The sequence below is a fragment of the Eulemur rufifrons genome, chromosome 16 (assembly GCF_041146395.1).
Source record: "Eulemur rufifrons isolate Redbay chromosome 16, OSU_ERuf_1, whole genome shotgun sequence".
Lineage (NCBI taxonomy): Eukaryota > Metazoa > Chordata > Mammalia > Primates > Lemuridae > Eulemur > Eulemur rufifrons.
This window is the reverse complement of record NC_090998.1, coordinates 91,116,063-91,142,871: the sequence shown is the minus strand read 5'-3', so window position 1 is coordinate 91,142,871 and position 26,809 is coordinate 91,116,063. Positions and strand designations below refer to the sequence as shown.

General features: G+C 39.9%; 1 protein-coding gene across 3 annotated transcripts in view; it reads left to right on the top strand.

The window, feature by feature from the left end:
- Window positions 1-26,809, top strand: part of ARFGAP3 (ARF GTPase activating protein 3) — a 52,244-nt gene that overhangs the window by 11,414 nt on the left and 14,021 nt on the right. For 2 of the 3 annotated variants that reach the window (XM_069489406.1, XM_069489405.1), the window contains exons 3-11: window positions 2,019-2,091; window positions 4,635-4,766; window positions 6,137-6,220; window positions 10,097-10,184; window positions 14,127-14,186; window positions 15,950-15,996; window positions 17,325-17,467; window positions 22,424-22,552; window positions 23,027-23,149. In XM_069489406.1, coding sequence (XP_069345507.1) covers window positions 2,019-2,091; window positions 4,635-4,766; window positions 6,137-6,220; window positions 10,097-10,184; window positions 14,127-14,186; window positions 15,950-15,996; window positions 17,325-17,467; window positions 22,424-22,552; window positions 23,027-23,149 — 879 coding nt within the window. The remainder of the gene's footprint in view (window positions 1-2,018; window positions 2,092-4,634; window positions 4,767-6,136; window positions 6,221-10,096; window positions 10,185-14,126; window positions 14,187-15,949; window positions 15,997-17,324; window positions 17,468-22,423; window positions 22,553-23,026; window positions 23,150-26,809) is intronic. The other variant, XM_069489407.1, reaches the window with a different exon arrangement.

Here is a 26,809-nt window from a genome sequence, read left to right as displayed (position 1 = left end):
TGTAGTCCCAGCTACTCAGGAGGCTGAGGCAGGAGGATCACTTGAGCCCAGGAGACCAGCCTGGGCAACATAGCAACACCCTGTCTCTTAAAAACAAAAAAGAAGAAGAAAATAAAAGCAAACAAAAAAACCCTTTTACTTTGAAATTCCAGTGTTGTCATAGAGAGAATTCCTGGCAACTCAATTCCAGAACATTTAGTTTTTAGTTTTTACCTTCCTTTCTAAGAAATATATATAGAAACATTTGGCTTTATTTTTTTAAGGTAATTTAGGACTAAAAGTTTAAGACCACAAGGTAGATTAGCAAGCAGTAGCCTCAATTTTAGGACATACTTTAATTCAGCTCCTATTCAGGTCCCTCCTATGTGCCAGGCCCTGTGCTAGGAGCATAAAAGACAAACGTGAGGCATCCCTGCCCTCTGGAGCTTGGTGCTCGTTGGGGAGTGGGAGGGGAGAGCGACTGCAGGACCCACAGCTCGGCAGGGCCGCGTGACGGTGCTGACGATGGGAATTGTAGGCATATGGTGTTGACCATGACCCAGGCACTGTCCTGTGCACTTTTCAGATAGTAGCTTATTTAATTTCTACGAGAGCAAAGGAAATAATACTATGATTTTCCCTTTATAGATGAGAAAAGTAAGGCACAGAGAGGTTAAGTCACTTCTCTAGGGTCATATAGCTATTAGTTAAGTGGCAGAGTTGAGACTTGTACTCTCCCAGTCAGTCTCCAGAGACTTTGCTGTTAACTGATACCCTGTGACAAAGGGGCATGGGCATGTGACATGAATCAATTGAGGGCATTGGCGAAAATGTGGTGCCTTGGTAAGAGCTTTCAGAAAGCAATTAGAACAACTAATTGCTACTAAATGGAAGACACATCATTTCATCTTGCTTGGTCATCAGAAATTCTAAAGGGAGTTTTTTTTTGTCTTTAGGAAATCTGTTTTTTTATAGTGTGCTTTAATTTTTACTTTTTATATCACCATGAAGTGTATTTGTCGTTACGTGCGTGTTAGTATTAATCTTAAGTTAGTTATTGACTTCAAAATAACTTCCTAACATTTACTAGGGTTAAAGAATACCATTAGGCATAGAAATTAATAAATGGAAGGGCAATACAAAAGGGTGTTTTGGGTGGATCTGAAGTTTCCTTTCTTTTCTTCACCCTATACCCATTCTAAAATGTCCGCATTCCTTTGCAGTTAGTGTAGGGCAAGCTATGGTTGCATAACAGGACGGTCTTGCTTCTTGCTCAGGTCTGTATATTCTGTGTAAAGACTCGTTGCTCTAGTCAGCTCTTGCTTTACAGCTGGCCCCTTGGTGAATGCGCATTGTTGGGGCTCACTCGCTGCCTTTACCTGGCTCTGATTTGATCTTACACTGGAGATAAGTAGGGCACAAGGACAGCGGGGGCAGGAGGCGCTTGCAGCTGTCACTCAGAAGCATTAAAACTTGCATTTCCTCCCTTCCTTGCTAGCGGTGATGTTGGTTAGGTCCTTTCCAGCTGATGATAAGAGATGAGCATCCTCCAGTCTCCTGGTAGGAGTCAAACTGGACAAGTAGCTGACCTGAAAAAATCCAAACAGTACCTCTATGTTGAGTAGAGACACATTACCAAATTTTAGATCGTAACCCACCAAAGAGGAGACTCAAAGAGTTGGAGTTGTTCTAGCAGCCCCATGAAGCTCATCACGTCCCTGTGCTCTAGGGGAGGCTGGAGGCAGTGCGGCAGAAGTGCTGCTGGCCTGGCATGGCCTGCCCATGGGCAGGAGCACGGGAGAGCAGGCCGTCAGAGCCTGCCTGGCCTTGGCTTCCAGGAAGGCTGAGAGGGGCCAGGGCTGCTCGCACCAGCTGTCTCCACCCTGGAGTCCTGGCATCCCTGAAGTGTGTGTCCCTGTTAACGCAAACTTAGAATTGTTTAGGATCCTGAAGCTCAAGGAAACTTTGTTCTCAAAAGCTTAGTGGTTCAATTCTAGGTTAGAAAAGTATTAACATGTAGGAATATTCTTTCCATTTAGGTCTACAGAGTTGGATTCTAACTGGTCTTGGTTTCAGTTGCGATGCATGCAAGTTGGAGGAAACGCTAACGCAGTAAGTTCATCAGACTCGCCATTTTCCTTCTATAAATATTTGTTTCACTAGTGAAGAAGTTAATACTCGCATGTTTGGGAGGCCCTGTGGGATACGAGAGAGAGCCTGATGGGTTTTGAGTTGGACAGACCTGGTTAACTTGTTTATTCGAAAATCTGTTAAATACCTAATAAACATGAAGGTTGGGCCAGGTGCTGGGGCTATAGTGACAGGTCATGCCAGATCCCCTGTGGGGCAGAGACAGAGAGTAATCACAGAATTAAATTAACAAGAAAATAACAGGCAGTGGTGCTTTGAAGAAAATTAAAACAGGCAATGAGGATATAGAGAAATTGGAGGTTTCTTTATGACAATGGAGTGTTTTCATATCTGAGGGTGACTTTTGTGCTTAGAATGGAATGCTTGTATTTGAATTACTATTTAATTTATCAAATCTATAAATTAAAAACCCTATTCTTCATATCTTCAGAAATAATAAGTATATATTAATTTATAAACTTAGTAGTTTCTGTGAGAAAATAACTTTTTAAAACGTTCAATTAATGTATAATTTTAAAAGAGCAAATTTCCTTAACCCCATTTACAAACCTAATTAAGGATCCTCAAATGTTTTTAGCTTTATTTACAAATTCAACGTATCTGATTCTCTCAGACACTAGACTGCAGTGTCTGATTTGTAAGCAAATCTAGCCAGCAAAATCTCTGCAGTGTGGCTAGCCTGTTTATCATGCCAAATGTATGTATAGATTGAGTAAATGGAATTCCCTTAGACATTTCTTATGTGTTAAAGTATAAGAAATCAAAATTTTAAACATTTAAAATAAAAATTATGTTCAGTATCAATTAAATATTTAAAATTAAAATCATACATCTAGGCCGGGCGCGGTGGCTCACGCCTGTAATCCTAGCACTCTGGGAGGCCGAGGCGGGTGGATTGCTCAAGGTCAGGAGTTCGAGACCAGCCTGAGCGAGACCCCGTCTCTACTAAAAATAGAAAGACATTATATGGACACCTAAAAATCTATATAGAAAAAATTAGCCGGGCATAGTGGCGCATGCCTGTAGTCCCAGCTACTCGGGAGGCTGAGGCAGTAGGATCGCTTAAGCCCAGGAGTTTGAGGTTGCTGTGAGCTAAGCTGACGCCACGGCACTCACTCTAGCCTGGGCAACAAAGTGAGACTCTGTCTCAACAAAAAAAAAAAAAAAAAAAAAAAAATCATACATCTAAAATAATAGTTTCCAAAATGCTGGATTCCCTTAGATCAGTGTTTCTCAACCCTTTTTCACCGTTGTCCCCAAAGCAGAAAAATTAAGTTAGATTATTTTAAGTTTAAATTGGATTTAATGTTTTCGTAATTTCCCCAAGAGAAATTAAATACTAAGGAATGCAATTTTGTTAGTTAAAGGTGAGCTTTAGAGGGACATAAAACCAATTGTAGTAATAACTAAGACTTCTTTCACTTTCTAAGAAACAGTTTTTGCCCCTCTTAAGAATATGTGCCTTAGATGTTTCAAGCATCTAATCAGAAACCCTTGCCCATTGTGGTGACGTTCACACACTTGTCCCTAAACTTCATGCTGTGGGTTTGATTTACCTGTCCTGATTTCTAAGCCTTATCAAGGTTGCAGAGTCCTCCTCCCAACTCCAGAGAGCAGCTTTCTCATTTCATCTGGGAGGGGGAGGGGGAGATGGGAAGTAAGGATCAGGCCAGTGGTCACTCAGCCTAAGCAGTGGAGCTATGAATTATGGGCTTGGAACTATCCTGCTTGGGTTTGAATTCCAGCTCTGCCCCTAGCTACTGTGTGACCTTGGGCAAGTTGCTGAACCTCTCTGTGCTTCAGTTTCCCGACCTGTGAAGTATATGTAGTAATAGTGACTGTCTGATGCTGTTGCTGTGAGGACTTCATGAGGTGATGCCCATAGAGAACTTAGGTCAGGACCTGGCACATGTGGGTGCTCGATACCACTATTAATCAAATTAGGTTCAGAAAAGGATCACTCATAAAGGTTTTTAATTAAGATATAAATCCTATACTTCATGTCTATACATGGATCTTCAGGAGGTAGTTGAAAGCAGTTTCTTCCAATTGTTTAAACCTTGCTTTATGATTTTACCTATGTTGTAGTCTCTGTTAATGAAGAAATAGTGAATAAAGTAAATGTTAGCATAGCTCCTAAACAGTTTGTCAAAAATTCTGATCTAGTGGAGTCCACCCTGAAATTGATCACTCACGAATTAAAAGTAGTCCTGACTAGAAAGCTTCCCCCAAATTATAAGTTCAGAATGACAGGTGATTTAGTGGAGAAATGAGGAACAGTTATTTCATTTTGTAATACAAGTCTCCTATCTAGTTTTACCAAAATATTAAGGTTACATTTGAGGTAACATTAGTATTTTGTTTTAAAACTTTTTATGTTTTTTAAATTGTTTTGGTTTTCACTACTAATTTTTTAAAATCCTTAATTATATCAAGTAGCATTTTCGGTCACCATGCTAGATTTAATGCAATATTTCTATTAATCTGCATGCTTTCCTTGGCAGTCTTCCTTTTTCCATCAGCATGGGTGTGCCACCAATGACAGCAATGCCAAGTACAACAGTCGCGCTGCTCAGCTGTACAGGGAGAAAATCAAGTCGCTTGCCTCCCATGCCACGCGGAAGCACGGCATCGACGTAAGTCTCTGGACGATTGAGCGGCCTCCTTTAGATGAACATTCACTGCAGCATAAAAAATGGGTTTTATCTTGAATAGTAAAACTTTTCTACCTGAATTATTTTACAAGGAAACAATGTACAGTTGATTCTCATTATTTGAGATATTATGTTCTATAAATTTGCCATGAGCACTGAGTTAGTGAATACCGAAATATCACTCCTATGGGAGGCACAGGATTAGGTTCCTAGGAGCCTCTAGTCACATTTTCATCAACTGGTCAATACATAACCTTATTTAACATGTGTTTCTGTTTAAGACACCTTATTTAATATAAATTGTCGACTCATGAACGTTGAACTCACGGCTGAGGGACTAATAACTCAGGCCTAAATGAAGCTTATCTCACACTTGCGTTTTCTCCATAAGGCACATCACAGCCCTCATGTGCTTAGGAACATTAGACAGCTCTTCACACTGCAGTCGAGGGACGTTTTAAACAAGTCATCGATAAAAAGCACACTTCAGAAGCAGCTGCTGAATGAAAGAAATAAAATAAAATAAAACAAAAAGCACAAAAATGTGAAAAACATGGCAACAAATAGACTGTAAAAAGGACACTTGTTTACAAGTATGAGAACTGAAACAAAGGCAGAGTGTGCCTTGTGTTCCCCCAGCTGGGAACATGCTTATCAGGTGATTCATTTTTTGCTGCTCTGTGCCTGTCTTCAAATGACTGTGAAAACACCATGAGTACTTATTTTGGGGTTACAAATAAATTTTAGCAAATAGGTGGATCCATAAATATGGAATCCATGAACAATGAAGATTGACAGTAGTTTGGAACCTGCACTTAGATACGAAATCCAACTGGGTGTGGTGGCTCACACCTGTAATCCCAGCAATCTGGAGGCCAAGGCAGAAGGATCACTTGAGACCAGTCTGGGCAACATAGTGAGACCCCATCTCTACAAAAGATTTAAAAAGTTAGCTGGATGCAGTGGCACCCACCTATAGTTCCAGCTGCTTGGGAGGCTAAGGCAGGAGGATCGCTTAAGCCCAGGAGTTCGAGACTGCAGTGAGCTGTGATCATGCCACTGCATTTTAGCCTGGGCAACAGAGCAAAAGAAAAAAAAAAGATATGAAACCCTTGATCTTTCCTTTTCAGAAATGGTTTGTGGAGTTGGGGTACTTGACTTCCTCAAGGTCTGGAAGCAAAATTTACTGGCTTGATACATTACTAAAATGTACTCGGAGGACCTCTGTAGGCATGATACTGGTTTTATAATGATGGAAAGCACCAATCTTTAGAAAACAGTCTCGTGAAGAGTATGAAATAAAACCCTTTCCCAGATGACATGCTAAGCCCTATTTTGTGTGTTTGTTCTAGCTGTGGCTTGATAGTTGTGTGGTTCCGCCTTCATCCCCTCCACCAAAGGAGGAAGACTTTTTTGCCTCTCATGTTTCTCCTGAGGTATGTGTTATACGACACGTAATTTTAAAGTCTGCCTATTCTGACAGGTATAAAAGGTATATATTTAATGTGTTTCAGTTAGGATACAGGCTAAGCTATTGTAACAAACAACTCTAAACTATTTAAACAAGAGAGAAATGAGTTTGCTATCAACAGTTCAGAGGTAGGCTGTCTGGGTGGGGTTGACTGATGAATTTATCTTGCTGTTCTCAACATGTGGCTTCCACCCCAGGGTCTAAAGTGGCTGCTCCAGTTTAAGATCTTTCCTGCCCAATGGGAAGGGGACAGACATTCAGCAAACCAAATGCCCTGTCCTCTTACAGAAAAATTCTAGAGGTAGCACACATGAGTTCTGTTTAGTCCTGTTGCCTGGAATTTAGTTGCATGTCTATACCTATCTGCCAGGGGAAGCTGAGAAATTATTACTAGTAGGCTGACACTACATTCAGTGCTTTGGAAATGACAAAGAATGAAGACGGTTTTAATAGGGGTTTGAATCTCAGTGCCCTGCTTTTGCTGTGTACATTGTACATCTCTTGAGCTATTGTGAGAATTGAATGAGTTAATACAAGAAAAGTATTTAGTACCTAGCACAGAGTAAGCCTTCAGTAAATGCTGTAAGTATCATTGTCCTCATTATCCTCATCACTGATAGCAGCAGTGACACCACACCCCGCAGTACTTCTGTGGATTGCCCCCGGATCACTTAGGTCAGGAATGACAAGGCCTGCAAAGCCTAAAATATCGACTGTCTAGCCCTTTACAGTAACAGATGCCGACCTCTAGCTTTGAGCCTCACACTGTTCTGTTGGCCGACTGCCTCCTCCCGGTCTCGTTAGGGCGGGGGCACTATTTGCTGAACTGCTTCAATCTGTTCTTTAATTTTCAAGTTAAAATTGTATAAAGTTGGATAAATTGCTAAACCTTGATTTTTTTTTTTGCTATTATAATTTGCACATACATATTATCATCATTGCAGTCAGTAATTATCAGAAAGCTGGTGTGGTGGTGCGTGCCTGTAGTCCCAGTTACTAGGGAGGCTGACGCAAGAAGATCACTTGAGCTCAAGAGTTCGAGTCCAGCCTGGGCAACCTACAGAGATCCCAACTCTACTAAATGAATGAATGAATGAATGGTTACCAGAAATAGTGATCAAAAGAGCGGGGAACAGAAAACAAAAGATAAAGTGTTCTCTTATGATCTATTTCTGTTGTTTTACGTAGAATTAGATATAGAATATCCATGATTAGTAGCTGAGAAATGTTAGGAATAGAAATGATGAGCTAAAAAGTGGAGAAATAGGAACAGTGTAGTGTGGATTATAGTTGGAGATATTAGTATGAATTAATGTTTATTTTAGTCTCTCTCTGTATACATATGTACAAACATGCATGCAGAGGTAGAAAGCTAATTATAGATATATGTGTACACATAGATTAGTACATGCACACATATATAGATTACCTAGTTTTGTCCAATAGGAGGACCCAGAGACAGTGACACCATAGTACAACTAGCATAACCAGCACCCAGATCTTGGTTTCTAAATACCATTCTCTAAGAAAATGAACCAGGACTACCTCTGGAGAAGTGGCAGCTTCTAAGGCTGAGGATGCTGGGGGTAGATGAGCCTGGAGCATCTTGTAATACTAGAAAGTAAGGAAGTGCTGGGAAAAAAATGGATGGGAGCATTGTCCAAAGGATTTGCAACTAACCTGAAAGAGTTCCCAATGAGCAAAACTGGAATAATTTGAACAACAAAATAAATAATGACAGTATTGGATTGTAATCTGAAGAATAAGATAGATATTCACAAGTCCATAGTGATATAAATAAGTGATTGAATAAATAAATGAATGGGCAAGAAGGACAAATCGTCCTTATAGAAGAGTTCTAAATCATATATAGTCATGTGTTGCTTAACAACAGGGATACATTCTGCAAAATGCATTGTTAGGCAGTTTCGTGATACTGTGAGCGTTATAGCAAGTACTTACACAAACCTAGATGGTACTGCCTCCTACACACCTGTACAGCATGTTATTGTACTAATACTATAGGCAATTGTAACACATTGGCAAGTATTTGTATGTCTAAACATAGCTAAACATAGAAAAGGTACAGTAAAAATAGGGTATAAAAGATGAAAAATGGTACACCTATGTAGGGTGCTTACCATGAATGGAGATTACAGGATTGGAAGTTGCTCTAGGTAAGTCAGCGAGTGAGAGGTGAGTGAATGTGAAGGCCTAGGACATTACACGACTGTAGACTTTATAAACACTGTATACTTAGGCTAACTGAATTTATTAAAACATTTTTTCTTTCTTCAATAATAAATTAACCTTAGTTTACTGTAACTTTTTTACTGTATAAACTTTTAAATTTTTAAAAACTGTTTGACTATTTTGTAGTAATACTTAGCTTAAAACACAAATACATTGTACAAATATTTTTCTTTATATCTTTATTCTATAAACTTTTTTCTATTAAAAACTTTTTTTATGTTTTAAATTTTTTTGTTGAAAACTAAGAAACAAACACACACATTAGCCTAAGCCTACACAGGGTCAGGATCATCCATATCGCTGGCTGCCACCTCCACATCGTGACCCACCAGAAGGTCTTCAGGGGCAGGGGCGGTCCCACTAGACGTGATCTATGATAACAGTGCCGCCTTCTGGATACCTCCTGAGGGACCTGCCTGAGGCTGTTTTACAGTTACCTTTTATTTTTAATAAGTAGAAGGAATATACTCTAAAATAATGATAAAAAATACAGTTTAATAAATACATAAACCAGAAACGTTGTTCATTATCAAGTATTATATACTACACATAAGTGTATGTGCTAGACGTTTATACAACTGGCAGCACAGGAGGTTTCTTTACATCAGTATCATCACCACATGTGGATAATGCATTGCAATAGGACATCACTATGGCTACGATGTCACTGGGTGATAGGAATTTTTCAGCTCCATTATAATCTTATATGGGGTCCATCGTTGCCTGAAACGTCCTATGTGGTGTGTGACTGTGTTTATATACTGTACCTCCGCTTCAGGAAGCAGAGCGTAACTTCCCCTCCCCTTGAGTATGAGCTAGACTTAGTGCCTCGCTTCCCAAGACTAGAGTATGGAAAGGGAAAAACAATGACTTTACAGTGGGAAAAACTGGGAGACACCACCCTAACCAAGTGATCAGGGTTAACATGGGTTAGGGCATGATGATGTGAGAAGGGCACCTCACCTCTGTGGTTTTCTTCCCCAAAACCTGAGTCTAATCGTGAGAAAACATCAGACCAACCCAGACTGAGGACCATTCTACAAAACTCCTGACCAGTACCCTTCAAAAATTTCAAGGTCATGAAAAACAAGGAAAGACTGAGCAACTGTCACAAACCAGAAGTGACCAAGGAGGCATCACAGCCAAGAGTAGTGTGGGATCCTGAACTGGATCCTGGAAGAGAAAAAAGACATTGACAGAAAAGATGGTGGAGTCGAAATGAAGTCAGAGTTTAGCGGATGGTGTTGTACCAGTGATCATTTCTTAGTTTTGATTTAGATTTACCACAAGTATTTTAATGTTAGAAGAAGCTGAATGAAGGACATATGGAAACTACTATCTTTGCAACTTTTGTGTAAATCTGAAATTGTTCTGAAATAAAAATGTTATTTAAAAAGAGGGAAAATAAGAAATTTGATCATGGAAACAGAGATTTAAGAATAGACATGTTTTATCTTTCTGCTAAGCCCACTAAGCAGGGACTCAGAAGGGGGCTATTTAAATTGTTAGGTTTTTCGCCTGCTTTGATTTGTTTTTTATGACTGTTTCCTTGCTTTGTCTGCTAATAACTTTTCTTATCTTGCTTCAGGTGAGTGGCACAGCCTGGGCATCAGCATCATCAGAACTGTCTTCTTTTACACCAAGGGCCCTGGAAACCACTCCAGAAAATAGCGAAGGTGGAGTCCTTAGACTTGTCGTATGTTGCTATTCTGTGGCATTCTATGAAACTATTAGAAATTAAGATGTAGACCCTTCTATATTAATAGGAGGAAATATCCATGATAGATTATAAAGTAGGGAAAAATATTACTGAACATGGAGTATTATCTCCTTTTTGTAAAAAAAGAAATAAACATATACTCACAGAAAACATTCTAGAAGGCACACACCAAGTTATTAAGTAAAGAATGAAATTACTGAGGAGGTTTAATTTCTGCTTAACACAGTGTTGAAGTTCCTGAACTATTATAATGAGTGTGTTTTACTTTTATAATCAGAAAAGATTTCAACTTAAAAACTATTATAAAAATAGTTGATACCTAATGATTCACATGTGGTGAATTTATTATGAGATTACATTTATTGTAAATATACTTATATCAATTGCATATTGAAAGTCACTTATGAATAGTCAGCTCTTCCTGTTTTAAAATCATGCATCTTTTGTTAGCCAGCATGTTAGTTTACAACAAAAATGTAACTTTGGACAACTAAGCAGTGAACTCATGGGATGTGGTACCGTAAGAAGTGCTGGCTTATATAAACTGAGCTTGGAACAACTTTAAGGAACTTACTGTAACAGGAAAGACTGAACAGTCACCAAACTTCAGGTTGGATGTTAGTCCTGAGAAAATTTCTGACAAGGATTTTGCTAGGGGGTTGGAAAGCAAGTAGTGTTTATCAAGAAAAGAGTCCGAGGAGAGAGGAGTGTTCAGCTCTTTCCCAGAGTGGAGTCGCTCCTTCGTGTGGAATCGTAGGCATAAGGGGAGGAGTGTCTGAGATTTCCATCAAACAACAGATTGTAGAGTGCTGGTTTCTCAAATCAGTGGGTCAGGTTAGGAACATTTCATATCCTGGAGAATGATGGGTTATTTAATAAACAGAATTTGGACAAGTGCCAGGGCATTTTAGAAAAAAATAATTAAACGAAGGAGAGTTCCTTATATACACCAGAGTAAATTCAGGTGGATCAAAGATTTAAATGAATATATGATGGTCCTAGGAGAAAACATGTGTAAAGCTTTTCTACTATCCTAGATTGGGAAAGCCCTTCTATGCATATTCAGACCTCAGAAAAGATTAATAAATCTGACTACAGATAAATTAACATTTCTGTTTTGAAAAAGTACTTTAAAGTGAAGACAAATGATAAACATTTGCAATTCATATCTAGACAAAAGGCTTGTTTCCTTAATATGCAAAGAACTCTGATGTGGCTGTTTTGTGTATGATTTGGATCCTGTGGATTTTTTTCACATTCATTTTTTAGGCATATGACCTTAGATGCCTTCAAGGAAGACATTTATACACCTCTAACTAGAGCTTAGCTTTTTGATTTCTTAGCTTTACACTATACTGCAGCCACACCGGCCCTTAGGTTCTTTCCTGTGTTTGCTTTCTGTTTTGCTTGGAATGTGACACTTGTCCCCTGATTGGCAAGGGGCTGCCTCCTTATTGGAGTTTCAGCTTTAAGTCCAGCCAGCAAGCTCTCCTAGTCACAACTACATTTATGTATTTTTTCTTCCTCAGCACAGCACACCCAGTTCTGGAAATTACTGTGTCCATTAGTTTGCATGTCCACTGTGTGTCCTTGCCACTGAGCTGTGTACTCCTCCAGGGAGAGATTCTTTTTTAAGATGAGAAATATACCTGAGCCATTTATTGATTTAATAGTATCTATAAAGAGAGAAGAATTAATTCCAACATTCTCCTAAGGAACAAAGAGAAACAGTGGATTATATGTCCTATGAAGGTGCAGGTGATAATTTGACTATTGTTACTATTACAATTTTTTTTCTTTTTTTAATTGAAAGGGTCTCACTTTGTTGCCCAGGCTAGAGTGCAGTGGTGTACTCATAGCTCACTGTAACCTCAAGCTCTTGGGCTCAAGTGATCCTCCCGCATCAGGCTCCTGAGTAGCTGGGACTACAGGTGCATGCCACCACACCCACCTAATTTTTACATTTTTTGTAGATACAGTCTCACTATGTTGCCCAGGCTGGCTTCAAACTCCTGGCCTCAAGCAGTCCTCCTCCCTCAGCCTCCCAAAGTGCTGGGATTACAGGTGTGAGCCACCACTATTACTGTTACTATTACAGTTTATTAGCAGAAGAGGCCTTTGAGATTCAAGGTTACTTGCCGCAGGAGATATGTGTAACCTCTGAATTCCAGATGTCTCAGTTTATTTTACTAACAGAAACCCAAGTAATTATACACAAAATGAGATTTTGTTCCTGTAATTTACATTCTTAACTGAAGAGTTTCTCCTAAAAGGATTTATTGTTTATAATTCCATTTCCTTTTGCACCTATGATAGCACTTTCCTTTGTCCAGAATTTTTGTTAAGCAGCTGCTAATTAGGGAGACCTGTTGCCTGAGGCTAGAATTTCATGTGTCAGCCATGGGTGACAAAGTGCAGTCTTGAGTGAATTTAAGGATTACAAAGTGAAAAGGAGAAAACAAAAGAACTTTAACAAATAGAAATGTGGAGCATGAAACACTCTGCTGTGTATCCCTGTGCGCTGCTGTTTCTCCAGTGCCCAGAGCAGGTCCTGGCCCATAATGGGTGTCAGTAAATGTGGTCAGTTGTGTCTCTACAAAATGTCATTGTGCTTATTCATCCTGCTTTGCCTATAAATGCCTTAATCGAAGTTTATCTTTTAAATATTTATAAAAATGAAACAGTAGGGTTTCCTGTAAACCACTGTTGGAGCTGACATTTAAAAAATAATAGCTTTGTTGATATATAATTCACATATCATAAAATTCACCCTTTTAATGTATACAATTCAGTGGTTTTTAGTATATTCACAAGATTGTGGCACAACCATCACTATCTAATTTAAGAATATTTTCAGTCACTTCCATTTCCCTCCACCCCTGGCAACCGCTAATCTACTTTCTGTCTCTGGATTTGTCTAATCTGGACATGTAAGGTATATGAAATCATACAATATGTGGCTTTTTGTGACTGGCTTCTTGTAGCTATAATTTTTTCAAGGTTCATCCATGTTTGTAACATCTCTCTCAGTACTTCATTTCTTTTTATGGCCAAATAATATTCCATTGAATGTATATACTACATTTGTTTACCTATTTTTAAAGTAATAAAATAACAAAATACATTTTTAATGAAGGTTTAATGATTCCCTAACCAGGATCACTTTAGGATTTAAGGCTTACAAGCTAGGCAAACTAGAAAACAGGGCAGGCCGGGTGCAGTGGCTCACACCTGTAATCCCAGTACTTTGGGTGGCCAAGGGGGAAGGATTGCTTGAAGCTAGGAGTTCAAGACCAGCCTGGGCAACCTGGTGATACCCCATCTCTACAAAAAATTTAAAAATTAGCTGAGTGTGGTAGTGCGCACCTGTAATCCTAGCTATTTGGGAAGCTGAGGCTATAGTGAGCTATGATTGCACCACTGCACTCTAGCCTGGGTGACAGAACGAGACCCTGTCTCTAAAAAAAAAAAAAAAAAAAAAAACACCACAGGACAGATTTCTTGGCAACTGAAAATTTAGGTTTCAAATATTGATGTAATTGGTGCTAGAATTTCCAAATGTTAACACACATTGAGTGTGTAGTCCACATATGTTCTAGGTATCTTATACCAGGTCACTTTAAAACACCACATCGTGAGAATTCTGAATGATAGTTGTTGAAGGGACCACTAACATTTCTATTCTGTAAAGCCGTTGGATAAATATTATACTTCTCCTTCAATGGAATTTTAAATCAAAATTCTTAGAAGGATAGAATATGGAGCTAAAAAGAAAGATGATCATTGACAGAATTGCATAAGATATATATTAATATTGAGCAAGTTAAATTATTATACATTCAAGAGCAAGTTTGATGAGTATATTTTCTGCATTAATATCAATGTTTTAAATTTTCAGGTGGACCAGAAGAAGGACCAAGTGTGGAAGGTCTCAACGTACCAACAAAAGCTGCTTTAGGTAATATGCTCAAAACCCTATACTGGGATTTAAAGAGTGAGACGCATTAAGAAAAAAGTGAATGCTGGCCAGGCGCGGTGGCTCACGCCTGTAATCCTAGCACTCTGGGAGGCGAGGCGGGTGGATCGCTCAAGGTCAGGAGTTCGAGACCAGCCTGAGCAAGAGCGAGACCCCCGTCTCTACTAAAAATAGAAAGACATTATATGGACAACTAAAAATCTATATAGAAAAAAATTAGCCGGGCATAGTGGCGCATGCCTGTAGTCCCAGCTACTCGGGAGGCTGAGGCAGTAGGATCGCTTGAACCCAGGAGTTTGAGGTTGCTGTGAGCTAGGCTGACGCCACGGCACTCACTCTAGCCTGGGCAACAAAGTGAGACTCTGTCTCAAAAAAAAAAAAAAAAGTGAATGCTGTCTTTGCATTCTGCCTAGGTGTCTCTATTTATAGCATCATGAATCTATTAATGAGTTTTTTGTTTGTTTGTTTGTTTGTTTGTTTTGAGACAAAGTCTCGCTCTGTTGCCTGGGCTAGAGTGAGTGCCGTGGTGTCAGTCTAGCTCACAGCAACCTCAAACTCCTGGGCTTAAGCGATCCTACCGCCTCAGCGTCCCAGGTAGCTGGGACTACAGGCGTGCGTCACCATGCCCGGCTCATTTTTTCTATATAGATTTTTAGTTGGCCAGATAATTTCTTTCTATTCTTAGTAGAGACGGGGTCTCGCTCTTGCTCAGGCTGATCTCGAACTCCTGACCTTGAGCGATCTACCCGCCTCGGCCTCCCAGAGTGCTAGGATTACAGGAGTGAGCCACTGTGCCCGGCCTATTAATAAGATTTTATTAAGCAAAAGTTGCAGTATTTTAGCCAGCTTTATGAATATAAAATGCAGCAGTCTATACACTTAACCAAGATTGCTGTTGTTGCTTTTGTTTGTTCGTTCGTTCGTTTATTTATTTATTTATTTATTACTATCCAAACCTCCCTATTTATTTTTTTAATTACATTTTTTTCTTTGAGGCAGGTTGTAGCCCTGCTACCCAGGCTCGAGTGCAGAGGTGCTATCATAGCTCACTGTAGTCTTGAACTGCAACAGTAATAGCCTGTGTCAAAAGAAAAATAGGGAAAAAAATTAAGATTTTATTTTTGCTGAGTTTTTTAAACATTCTAAAAACAGAATATATAATCTATGATTAAAATTTACGCAGAAAATGATTTTTAAGAAACTTTCTCTAAAAGCACCATATATTTGTGGCAATTCAGAAAGTAGCACTACTAAAATAACATAATGCTCTGTACTTCCTTTGGCTAATATGATAACATATATATAAGCCAAGGTGAAAAAGCACATCACTGACTGCTTTAGATGTACACATAATACCTGGCTAACTTTATATTGTAAAGTAAGTTTCAAAGTTTTGAAGAGTAGAGCTTAATAGAAGAGTTTGTTCTAATATATACTTAAAAATGCTCCTGAAGAGAATACTGAATGGGGCAAGCCCAGGCTCTTTATTTCTCTTCAGTGTGGCGTTCAAAAACACATTTTCTCTGAGTTTGGACACTGCGTGGAATCACTGAGGACTCCACTTTGACTTTGCTCTGTTACTCTGATATACACTTGCGTGCCGAGTCTTCCGTCTGACAAACTAATGTGAAAAATGTGATAGTCTCTTAATGGTGTACAGTATCTTACAATTAAAAGACACACTAAAAAGAAAAATTGTGTGTGATTTCTATTGGTCTGACACTTTAACTTTTATTTTTTGGCAGAAGTTTCCTCTATCATAAAAAAGAAACCAAATCAAGTTAAAAAAGGAGTGAGTATTATGTAATTATGTATAACATATCTGGTAGTTCAGCTTTAAAACTAAAAAGCCATTTTATCACTTTAGTTTTGTTTTTTATTTTGAGCCATATTATAATAAATGTGGCTTTGATAAAAAGCCTATGTTTTGTTTAAAAAGATGAATATTATACTTAGTGAATTTTTCTAGAATGAATGTTTAACCTTTCTTCTGTCTGTGATAAAATTCTGCAAAACAGTAACGAAAGCCCCCCTGGAAGTCTCTCTCCTGCTTGCGTAGTTGTATGAGCAGTGACATCTTGGGAGGCTTAGAGGGTAGTCATCTGGTGAGCTTTCAGATGCAGTGACGCATTTTAGAGTCCCGTCCCTGGAGGCGGGGTCCAGGGTTTGAATCCTGGCCTTTGTGCTTACTGGCTGCATGGTCTTGGCCGTGTTGCTTAACTTGCCTGAGCTTCAGTTTCTCATCTGTATATCGGGTATAGTACAGTCAACCCTCCACATCCCATCCTCAGGTTCCACATCCTTGGATTCAACCAACTATGGGTTGAAAATATTGGGGGAAAAAACTAATAAAAAATAATAATACAGGCCGGGCGCGGTGGCTCACGCCTGTAATCCTAGCTCTCTGGGAGGCCGAGGTGGGCGGATCGTTTGAGCTCAGGAGTTCGAGACCAGCCTGAGCAAGAGCGAGACCCCACCTCTACTAAAAAATAGAAAGAAATTATATGGACAGCTAAAAATATATATAGAAAAAATTAGCCGGGCATGGTGGCGCATGCCTGTAGTCCCAGCTACTCGGGAGGCTGAGACAGGAGGATCGCTTGAGCTCAGGAGTTTGAGGTTGCTGTGAGCTAGGCTGACGCCACGGCACTCACTCTAGCCTGGGCAACAGAGTGAGACTCTGTCTCAAAAAAAAAAAAAAATAAAAAAAAATAAAATAAAATAATAATACAACAATAAAAATAATACAAATGAAAAAATACAGAATTAACAATTATTTATATAGCATTTACATTGTATTAGGTATTATAAGCGATCTACAGATGATTTAAAGTACACAGGAAGATATACTTAGGTTATATGCAAATACGGTGCCATTTTATATCAGGGACCTGAGCATTCTTGGATTTTGGTATCCAAGGGGGTCCTGGAGCCAGTACCTGGAGGATACCAAGGGAGGACCATAATGATGCCAGCTTCTCAGAGTTGGGGCTAAGCAAAAGAACAAATGCAAAGTGCTTCTCAGTGTCTGGCAGGCAGTAAACCTAAGTAAATGTTAGATGTAGTTACAAAAGTTTTCAAACAACTTCGATAGACTATATAACCTTATATATCTTCCAGCTTGGGGCCAAGAAAGGAAGTTTGGGAGCCCAGAAACTGGCGAACACATCCTTTAATGAAATTGAAAAACAAGCTCAAGCTGTAGATAAAATGAAAGAACAGGAAGACCTTCTGGCCAGGGCGGCCCCTAAGGAAGAATCAATGTAAGTTTAATTTTTTTATAGTAATATGTTTTGGGGAAATAAAACTGTTAATTAAACAACTCCAAGATTTGCTTTCCAAATGCCAATTTTGGAAATTTGGCATTTTTAAGTCTGTGCATGAGTAGGGTACTGCAAAATTGAGCTTTATGAAAACTGATATTGCATTGATGTGGGGATTGGAAGGGAAGGGACGAGTGGCGAGGCGGCAGCAAGGATCTTTGGTTGAAACTGTGAGGCAGGACTGGGGCAGTGACGGTGAGAAGGGAAAGGTGGAGATGTGTGAGAGGTATTTGCACATAAAAGATGCTCAGCACTCTTAGTTTAGGGAAACACAGATCAAACCACAGTAAGATACCACTCAGACCCACTAGGGCAGCTATACTAAAAAAGACTGACAGTGAGAAGTGTTGGCTAGGGTGTGGATATAGAGAAATTGGAACGCTCATACATTGCTGGTGGCAATGTTAAATGGTGCCACTGTTGTGGAAAGCAGTTTGGCAGTCCTTCAAAAAGTTAAACATAAAGTTACCATGTGACCCAGCAAATCCACTCCTAAGTATATACTCAAGAGAAATTAAAACATACATTCACACAAAAACTTGCACAGGAATGTTCATAGCAGCATTAATCCTAAGAGCCAAAGTAGAAATAGCCCAAATACCAATCAACTGATGAACAACAAACAAAACGTGGTGTATCTGTACAATGAAGTACTGTTCAGCCGTGAAGAGGAATAAAGTCCAGGTAGATGCCACAACGTGGATGAACCTCGACAGGTGTATGCTGCTGGGTGCGGCAGTGCACACCTGTAGTCCCGGCTACTGGGGAGGCTGAGGCAAAAGGATCCTTGAGCTCGGGAGTTTGTGACCAGCCTGAAGAACATAGTGGGACCTTGTCTCAAAAAGAAAAGCAAAAGAAAAAAGTTTATGCTAAGAAAGAAACCAGTCACAAAAGACCACATATTAAGATTCCATCTCAATGAAATGTCCGAAAATAGGCAAATCCATACACAGAAGGCAGATTAGTGGTTGCCAGGGGCTGGGGGAGGAGAGAATGGGGCGAGACTGCTAATGGGTATAGAGTTTCTTTTCGGCTTGATGATAATGTTCTGGAATTAGATAGTAGTGATGGTGCCACAACCTGCAAATGTGCTAAAAATCACTGAATTGTATACTTTAAAAGGGTGAATTTTATGGAATGTGCATTACATCTCCATAATGAAAAAGTAATTATAAAATGAAGCCCTATTGGGGGCACAGACTAAATTCTAAATCCATGATGGAAGGCCATAGCTGCGGTGGTTTCTCCAGAGGTTTTGAGCCTGGGTCTTGAAGGAGGAAGAGAAGGAAGAGTTTAAGAGAATGAAGAAAAGGGAATGATGACGTTTGTCTTGGGGGGACTTGCCTGGGTTGCAGAGGTTGGAATGATAATGGGGAGCACCTTATAGTCCGACTGGTAGTTTACATTTTACTCGAGAGGCAGAAAGAGCTCCTTAAGGAGTGCGGTGCTGAAGGAAGGGCTCTCTCAGGAAAGGGAGTGTGGTAGTGATACCCAGGACAGGAGGAATGAGAGAAACTGGAAAATGGGAAGCCAGGAGCCAGTTATGAGACTGGGTTTTTTTTTTTTTTTTTTTGCTTTTTGTTTTTCATTTATTGTTTATTTTTATTTTTATTTTTATTTATTTTTTTTTTTATGAGATCACCCATGGCAATCTAGATCTTCTATGTTTTCTTTTTTTTTTTTTTGAGACAGAGTCTCACTTTGTTGCCCAGGCTAGAGTGAGTGCCGTGGCGTCAGCCTAGCTCACAGCAACCTCAAACTCCTGGGCTCAAGCGATCCTCCTGCCTCAGCCTCCCGAGTAGCTGGGACTACAGGCATGCACCACTATGCCCGGCTAATTTTTCTATATATATATTTTTAGTTGTCCATATAATTTTTTTCTATTTTTTTAGTAGAGACGGGGTCTCGCTCTTGCTCAGGCTGGTCTCGAACTCCTGACCTTGAGCGATCCACCCGCCTCGGCCTCCCAGAGTGCTAGGATTACAGGCGTGAGCCACCGCGCCCGGCCCATTTATTGTTTTTTTGAGACAAAATCTTGCTCTGTCACCCATGCTAGAGTGCAGTGGCATCATCATAGCTCACTGCAACCTCAAACTCTTGGGCTCGAGTGATCCTCCTGCCTCGGCCTCCTGAGTAGGTAGGACTACAGGTGCATGCCACCACTCACCCGGCTAATTTTTCTATTTTTAGTAGAGACGGGGTCTCGCTCTTGCTCAGGCTGGTCTCAAACTCCTGGCCTCAAGTGATCCTCCTGCCTCGGCCTCCCAGAGTGCTAGGATTACAGGCATGAGTCACAGCACCTGCCCTAGGACACTGGGTTTTAGTAGGCATTTTTAAGCTCTTGAGAGGTTTTTGTTTGTGTTGAAAACAGAAGAGAAAGATGGCCATCTGGCAACTGTGTGTGACTGGGTATCAGACACCAGAAGAAGAGAAGAAAGGAGGGGTGCGTGCAACAGAGAAAGGAAAGGCAACTTCATCCCTATTTCTTATGTGTGTTTCTTTTCATGGTGTTTTATTTTCATGTGTATTCTGTCTGTTTTAGCTTGAGTTACTATGGATTGTATAATGAAGAAAATAATAACACCTCTTTTATGAGGCTGTTTTAAGGATTATCTTAGTTAATGCTCATTAAAACATATCAAACAGTGCCTGGCACATAATAGGTGCTCAATCCATGTAACTTCTCCCTGTTCATACTTACAGTTTGTTAGTGGAATTTATCAGGTAAGCCCAGATAGTTTGAAATTATTTCTCCTTGTCGTTTAACTCACAGAACATAGGGGGCAGCACTAAACTGTATTCAGGTTAAATGTGGTTTGAAATGCTTTATGCAAGATTTACATTGAGTTGTCACAGACTTTAATTCCTCTTAATAAGTTAGGTTTTTGACCCTGGACAAAGGGAAAGGTTAAATTTGAGTGTTTAAATAGCTTCTCTTGGTGTTTGGGGTTGCCCAGAGTGCTCACGCCTGAGGTCTCCCTGAGCGTGTGTAGAATCAGAGCCTACCAGCTCCCTTCCTGCCGTAAGCGGGACGGAGAAGCATAAACACCTGCGGCGACGGCGTGTTACCATTAGGAGCAGCAGCCAGCCTTCACTTGTACCCTCAGCACGGCTGTTCCATACATGATGGCAGCAAAGATGCACATCGGGGGGATTCTATGAATTTGATTTGGGAACCCGATGGGGCAACTTTTTGCCTTGTTTAGAACCACCACACCACTGTGCCATAATCACCATTGCTGTCACTCAGGCCTGTCACAGCTCAGTCTCACAAACCAGTGCTATGTTGGCTAGAAGGCACACAGGTTTTGTGCTTAGGAAAATGTGAGAGTGTTATTTTCCAAGTTAATTTTTTTTAATGGCTATAAATAGTTCAGCTCAGTAAACCAAAGGGCCCATGCAGTGCCCTGATCCTCGCCTTCTGGCACTTTCCCTGCGCATCCTCAGAGGTTGTCTGTGTACACACATGGAAGGAAGGGTAGGAAGAGGGAGAGCTGCCCCAGACCTCTGCTCATTTGATCTGTGCGTCCTGCAGTCCTCCCTGGAGCCAGCACCTGTAAGGCTCTGGCGCTGCTGAGAAGCGGTGTTCTGACCACACTCTGGTGCTTCCAGTAAGCCTGGATGTCGAAGTGCGTGCTTGTAAGGCGTGACCCACGTCAGATATCCTGAGAAGGAAAACTTCCATCTCTTATCTTTCTAGCAGACCCCTTTCATTCCCATCCATTCATCTTCTCCAGAAGAATCTGTTGTTACCATTATATCTATTCATGATTTTAAACAGATATATTGTTTTTTTCCAAAAACCATTAATATACTTGAAAGAGTATCATTTATTTCCTAAAGAATAAAATAGCCATAACCTGTTCTGTGGGAGTAATAGTAAGGAAAATAAACTGCTAGATTAAAACAGACCAAAGAAATCATGCTTGACTCATTAAAGAAAGGAAACAGCAAAAGCAAGATTTTTTCCTCATAAGAAATTCTGTTGTCATTCCCTGTTACTACATGAACGTTTATTTATGTTACTGTAGAATTTATACAGTTCTTCTCTTACAAGGAATTCGTGACATTTTACATGCCTTTATAAAATGGATGACAACTTAGAAATCCTTATAAGCGACATATATCACTTTTCAGGGCCCTGAAATTGTGTTGCTGTCTCACTAATGTGATATACTGCTATTATTGCTAATATTGGTATAGTTTCCTTTATGAAAAATTAAGTATTAATATTTTGCATATTTAGAAATCTGAGAGTAAGGACAATGTTTTATACATCTTTCCCCCCTTTGGTGCGTTGTTTGTGCAGGCATTCGGTAAGTAGATCAGTGTATGACTGGTCGTGCTGGAGAGACATTGGCTGATGAGTGTGCCGTTTTAAATGCTCTCAGAAGCCTGATTACATAAAGAGACGCCACAGGAAATTCTTTTGTAAACTGAAGAATCCTTTTACAATTAACTAACCCCTCCTTAATTAATCTGTTTGTAAAGTCTATTTTTGTCTTAGAGCAGACCAGTAGGACTAACCTTATGCTTTGATATCTAATATGGAAGTGTAATAATAAAATATTAATCCAAGTAAGAAATATTGCTTTTTGCTATCCCATATAGAAGTAATTTAGGTATACATTATGTTATTAGACAATAATAAATTATATGAACTAAACACTAGTATACGTTCAGCAGCATTGAAAAAGTGGCTGTAAAATTCAAATTTTCTTGAGCATCTATTCAAAAAAGAAAGGTTAAAAAAAGGCCAGTTTGCCTTCAGAATTGTTAATTATGGAAGAAGGCATGAAGCTAAAAGTATAAATTACATTTTTAAATTTATTTAGTATTTTAATCTAAGAACACAGGATTAAAGCTAAATTAAGGAGCATTTGGTTTTTCTGGCAGGGTTTCATCATTACGATTAGCCTATAAGGATCTTGAAATTCAAATGAAGAAAGATGAAAAGATGAACATTAGTGGCAAAAATAAAGTTGAATCAGAGAGACTTGGCATGGGATTTGGACATTGCAGAAGGTAGGTGAGACTCTGCTTTCTTGGTGTTCAGAACGTAAACCAGTTTGCTAATCATGAGTGGATTTTCCTTGGACTGTGTCAGTTCCAACTTGAGAGGTATTTTCCCATTATTCCTTGCCTTCTTCAGTTGTTTTTGCTTTACCCAAGTATTCAGTATAGCATGAAAAATTCCAAGCTTAGTTCTTAGAAAAAAGGAGATAGGTGCAGCTCATCATTTAGCACCCACCAGAGCGGGCGCCACAGACATCACCGATGTATGTGACTGTATTTTGTGTAATTACAGTCCTCACAACGATTTAATATTTTTGGAAGCTTGTTCCAAAGAAGTATTGTTTTATTGTTGATGCTTTTAACCCCACTAATAAATTTATCTATGTTCAGAATATAGATTAAAACATTCATTTTTTTGGTGAAACAGAAGTCTGTGTGAACCAATTGATATAATTTTTTTCTGTTTTATTCTGTTTTCTCAAGCGCTATTTCACATTCAGTGACTTCAGACATGCAGACCATAGAACAGGAATCACCCATCATGGCAAAACCAAGAAAAAAGTATACTGATGACAATGATGATTCATATTTTACTTCCAGCTCAAGGTAATCTATTAAAAATCATCATTAAAGTGTCATTTTGAAAACTAGTGACTAGTATCGACTTACTATTTTATTTGCATTAAGGAGCAAGTATAAATCAATTTACTTCATTGTTCTTAAAAGCTTTGGCTGGAGCCAAGACTGTTCTTTGGAATAAAAATTGGTGAAACATTTATAAATGGACAATGTTTGCTAGTATCAAAATGTTTGACAATAAAATCAACTGAGAGTTAAAATTAGAGCCAGTAGAGATGTATTTATCTAAAACGTGAACTTGGAGAAACCTGAAGAATCATGAAGGTATATATTAAGTTGTTTAGTCTTAGCCCAGCAGTTGAAATATTTCGCAGTCATGGCTTAGGCTTCAGCAGATTTGTTTCCAAATACCAGCTGCAGGAAATTCCAGCTGGCAGGATGGGGAGTATTAAATTAACTCTATTTGTGTGTGTATGTTTATTAATGAGGAACATGATTGCGCTTTGAGGGGATCCCAGGAGAAAGCCTGAGTCCCTCTACTGCAGCACTCACTGTCTGGTTGGGGCAAGATGCATAACGGTGGGTGAAGCCAACCATGGAGAGTGGCTCAGGTTCAAGCAACCTACAGGGGCAGCAAAAACATGTTTAAACTTGAATCGACTCACTCTGTGAGGTCCCCCCAAGAACCTGACCACCCAGGGAGAGGCCTGCTAAAAAGTCACCAAGTGAACCTGGAGCTGGGCACAGCTAAGGAACAGAGTATGGGCCCAGGGGCCAAACAAAAGGCCTGCATTTGAAGCTAGGCTCTGCCACATAATGGCTGTGTGACTGTGGCCCAGTTATTTAACCTCTCTGTGCTGCAACTTCCTCATCTGTAAATCAGGGATCCTAGCAGTACTTACCTAACAGGGCCATATAAGGATTAAATGAGATACGGCATTTACAATAGTGCTTGGCTCTTATTATTCTTATGTTTAGCTGCTGTTAGAGGAACTCAGTTCAAGAGACATGTGACACAATCTAAATGTTTAATTACTACTGTTAAGTAGTTAAATTAACCACATTGTGACCACTCCAAGTCAGGGGTTCATGTCTGTCAGTCATGACAGTGCTTACCAGGAGCTTCCATCACTGGCATCTTGGAGGGCTTTAGAGTTGTCTGGCAATTGTATGGGCTTGAAGGGTTTCCATATGTACAACAGATACATAGATAGATTTCATATATAGAGCAGGTATAAGTATAAATATATTAACTAGAATCAAATTGTGAAATTATATATATTCCTATCAATGTTTGTAGATAAGGGATTGTATAAAGAGTACTGGCCTTCAAAATTTCTCTAAGCGTAGCTCCAGATTATTTCAAGTCCAGGTATTTTACCAAAAAAAAAAAAAAAAAAAAATGGAGTTCAGTGATCTTCCATGTCACTGGTTTTATTTCTGCCTATCTTTTATAACCTGTATAATGCACCAGGTTTCACTTTACTCAGAGGTTATACCCAAATCATGCCTTTTAAAGTATTTAAATAGATGTTAACCGGGCTTAAATTAAATTTGTAGTTTGATTTGGAAACTCGTGCATGTCAGATCATTTGAGACATGAATGTTAAATGACAGACCCAGTCAGAGGAAACTCTTGGTAGGGCAGGTTCTGCACCGGCGTGTTTGTTCTCGGCACAGCACTGAGTGACCCTAACCCTGACTGTCACTGCTTGTCAGTGACTCCCGCGGCCGGTAGTGTAGGAAGGTGGAGAAGGTAACTTTGACTTTAAATCCTGGTGCTTGGTAGCAGGGCTGGTCAGAGAAGCGGCTCCAGGTGGGATCACTTGCTGAGTGGGCACTTCCAGAGATCCTCACCAGCTCCAGGTCACCGACAGGCTCCTGTGGGGCTTTCTCTGCCTTGTAGGGGCTTTAGGAATCATTTAGGTTTCTCCTTCTTCCAAGGCTTAGTTAAAAGAGTTAGCCTTAAAGGCCTTTGTTGCTATGAAACTGTTATTTACAGTTTGAAGTCTGGGAGCAGATGGTCTTTTTAAATAGACCCCACTTCCTGGACTCTTGCCAGAGAGACCTTGCTGCATTGTTTGTCATGACCTGCAGGTCTTCCAGTAGGAACATAAATGGCTTCTCCAGCCCTCCTTGGGAGGGCAACCACACTGGTAGAACAAGGGTACTATTAGGTACTTTGGCAACTGAGGTAATATAAACATGGACTCTGAAAGCAAGCATATTAGTTCCATGAAAAGCTCTTACTGCTTCCAAATTATTCATTAGCCCATTAGAACTTGAATGTTATGAATTATGAAATAGTTCTGCCTCTATTAAAAATAAGATCAAACATATCCTTGGGGTTTTTTTATTGAGTTCCATTATTTCCAGGACATAAACAGTATAATTATATATTGAGTACAAGATAATGAAACTAGAACAATGTGCTCAGCCTTATAAAGTCAGTGTGGGCTTCACTGGAATAGAAAACTGTCTATAGCAGTAAATCAGATATAATGTGATATTGGGGTGCTTTTATCAAGGGATTTTAAGGAATATTTTCAGGGTTGGGTGAAGACAGAGTGGGAAGGCAAAAATAAAAGTAAAAATGTACTGAGAACTAGAATCTAGAAATAAAAACATTAGAAAGTGAATAAAGGTTTGGAGATGGGGAAAGGCTGTTGTGTTTCTGAAGAGGGACTAATGGCCATTCAGTGAGGGCAGCTGGAGGCCCAGCTGGGGTCTGTCTGTCCCCCCAGTGAGTTGCTGGGTGCGTCCTGCATGGTGCAAGAAGAGCACAGAGAGCCTCCTGGGTGAAGGGTAGCAAGAGAAGGCCCCACCCAGCCCATGCATGGGCTGCTGCCCCAGTCTGGGGGATGCAAGATGGCTCTCTCCTAACTTCTGAATAGTCCAGTCATTTAAAAATAATCTGATGCCTCTACATTCGAGGATAAGTACATGGGCTTATATGAATGAAGAATGATATTTTCTTAGAGTGGTGTTTATTCTACAAAATTCTAAGTGCCAGAATCTCAGTTGTGAAGAACCTGGAAGTTCCAACCCACCCCTCACCCTGCACCAAGCCAATACTTGAACCATCTCTGCACCCTCTAGGGCCATCCAGTTTCTGCTGGACCCTTCCTTCTCCTCAGGGCAGCCATTTGGTCGCCGGGAGGCTCCATGAGAAACGCTGCCTTGGGCTGACACAGCTCCCTGGGCTTCTGCACTCACAGCAGCCTCCCTCCCGTAACAGAGTTTGCAAGCCTGTGTGGGCAGAGACTGAGTGTCTCCTTGCCCTGTGTCTTCCCCAAGCAGAGTGCCTGACCCCTTGCCTATTAAGTAGTTTTTAACACATTGACTGCCACATGAGTTGTATTTAACTCAGGCTAGTTTTGAGCCCAGGGCCTCGTGAAGTAAAACCCTGCAGTTGGTTTGTGAAAATCTTAACTTGTTGATGTCCTTATTGTTATAGTTAATACTGACAATTCTAAGAACGTGCATTGCATTGCATATAACTTAACGCACAGAAAACAATAAAAAATAACAAATTAGAAAGGATTGTTTTGTTTTAATAAAACACCGTGGGAGATGTTTTTTTCTAGTGTGGCAGTCAGTGTGTTAAATTCCTCATTGAGTTGGTCTTAGTTCTTTCCCTGGCCTCTTATAAATAAATCCCTCAAACGTGAGGTTCACCTTCCAGGC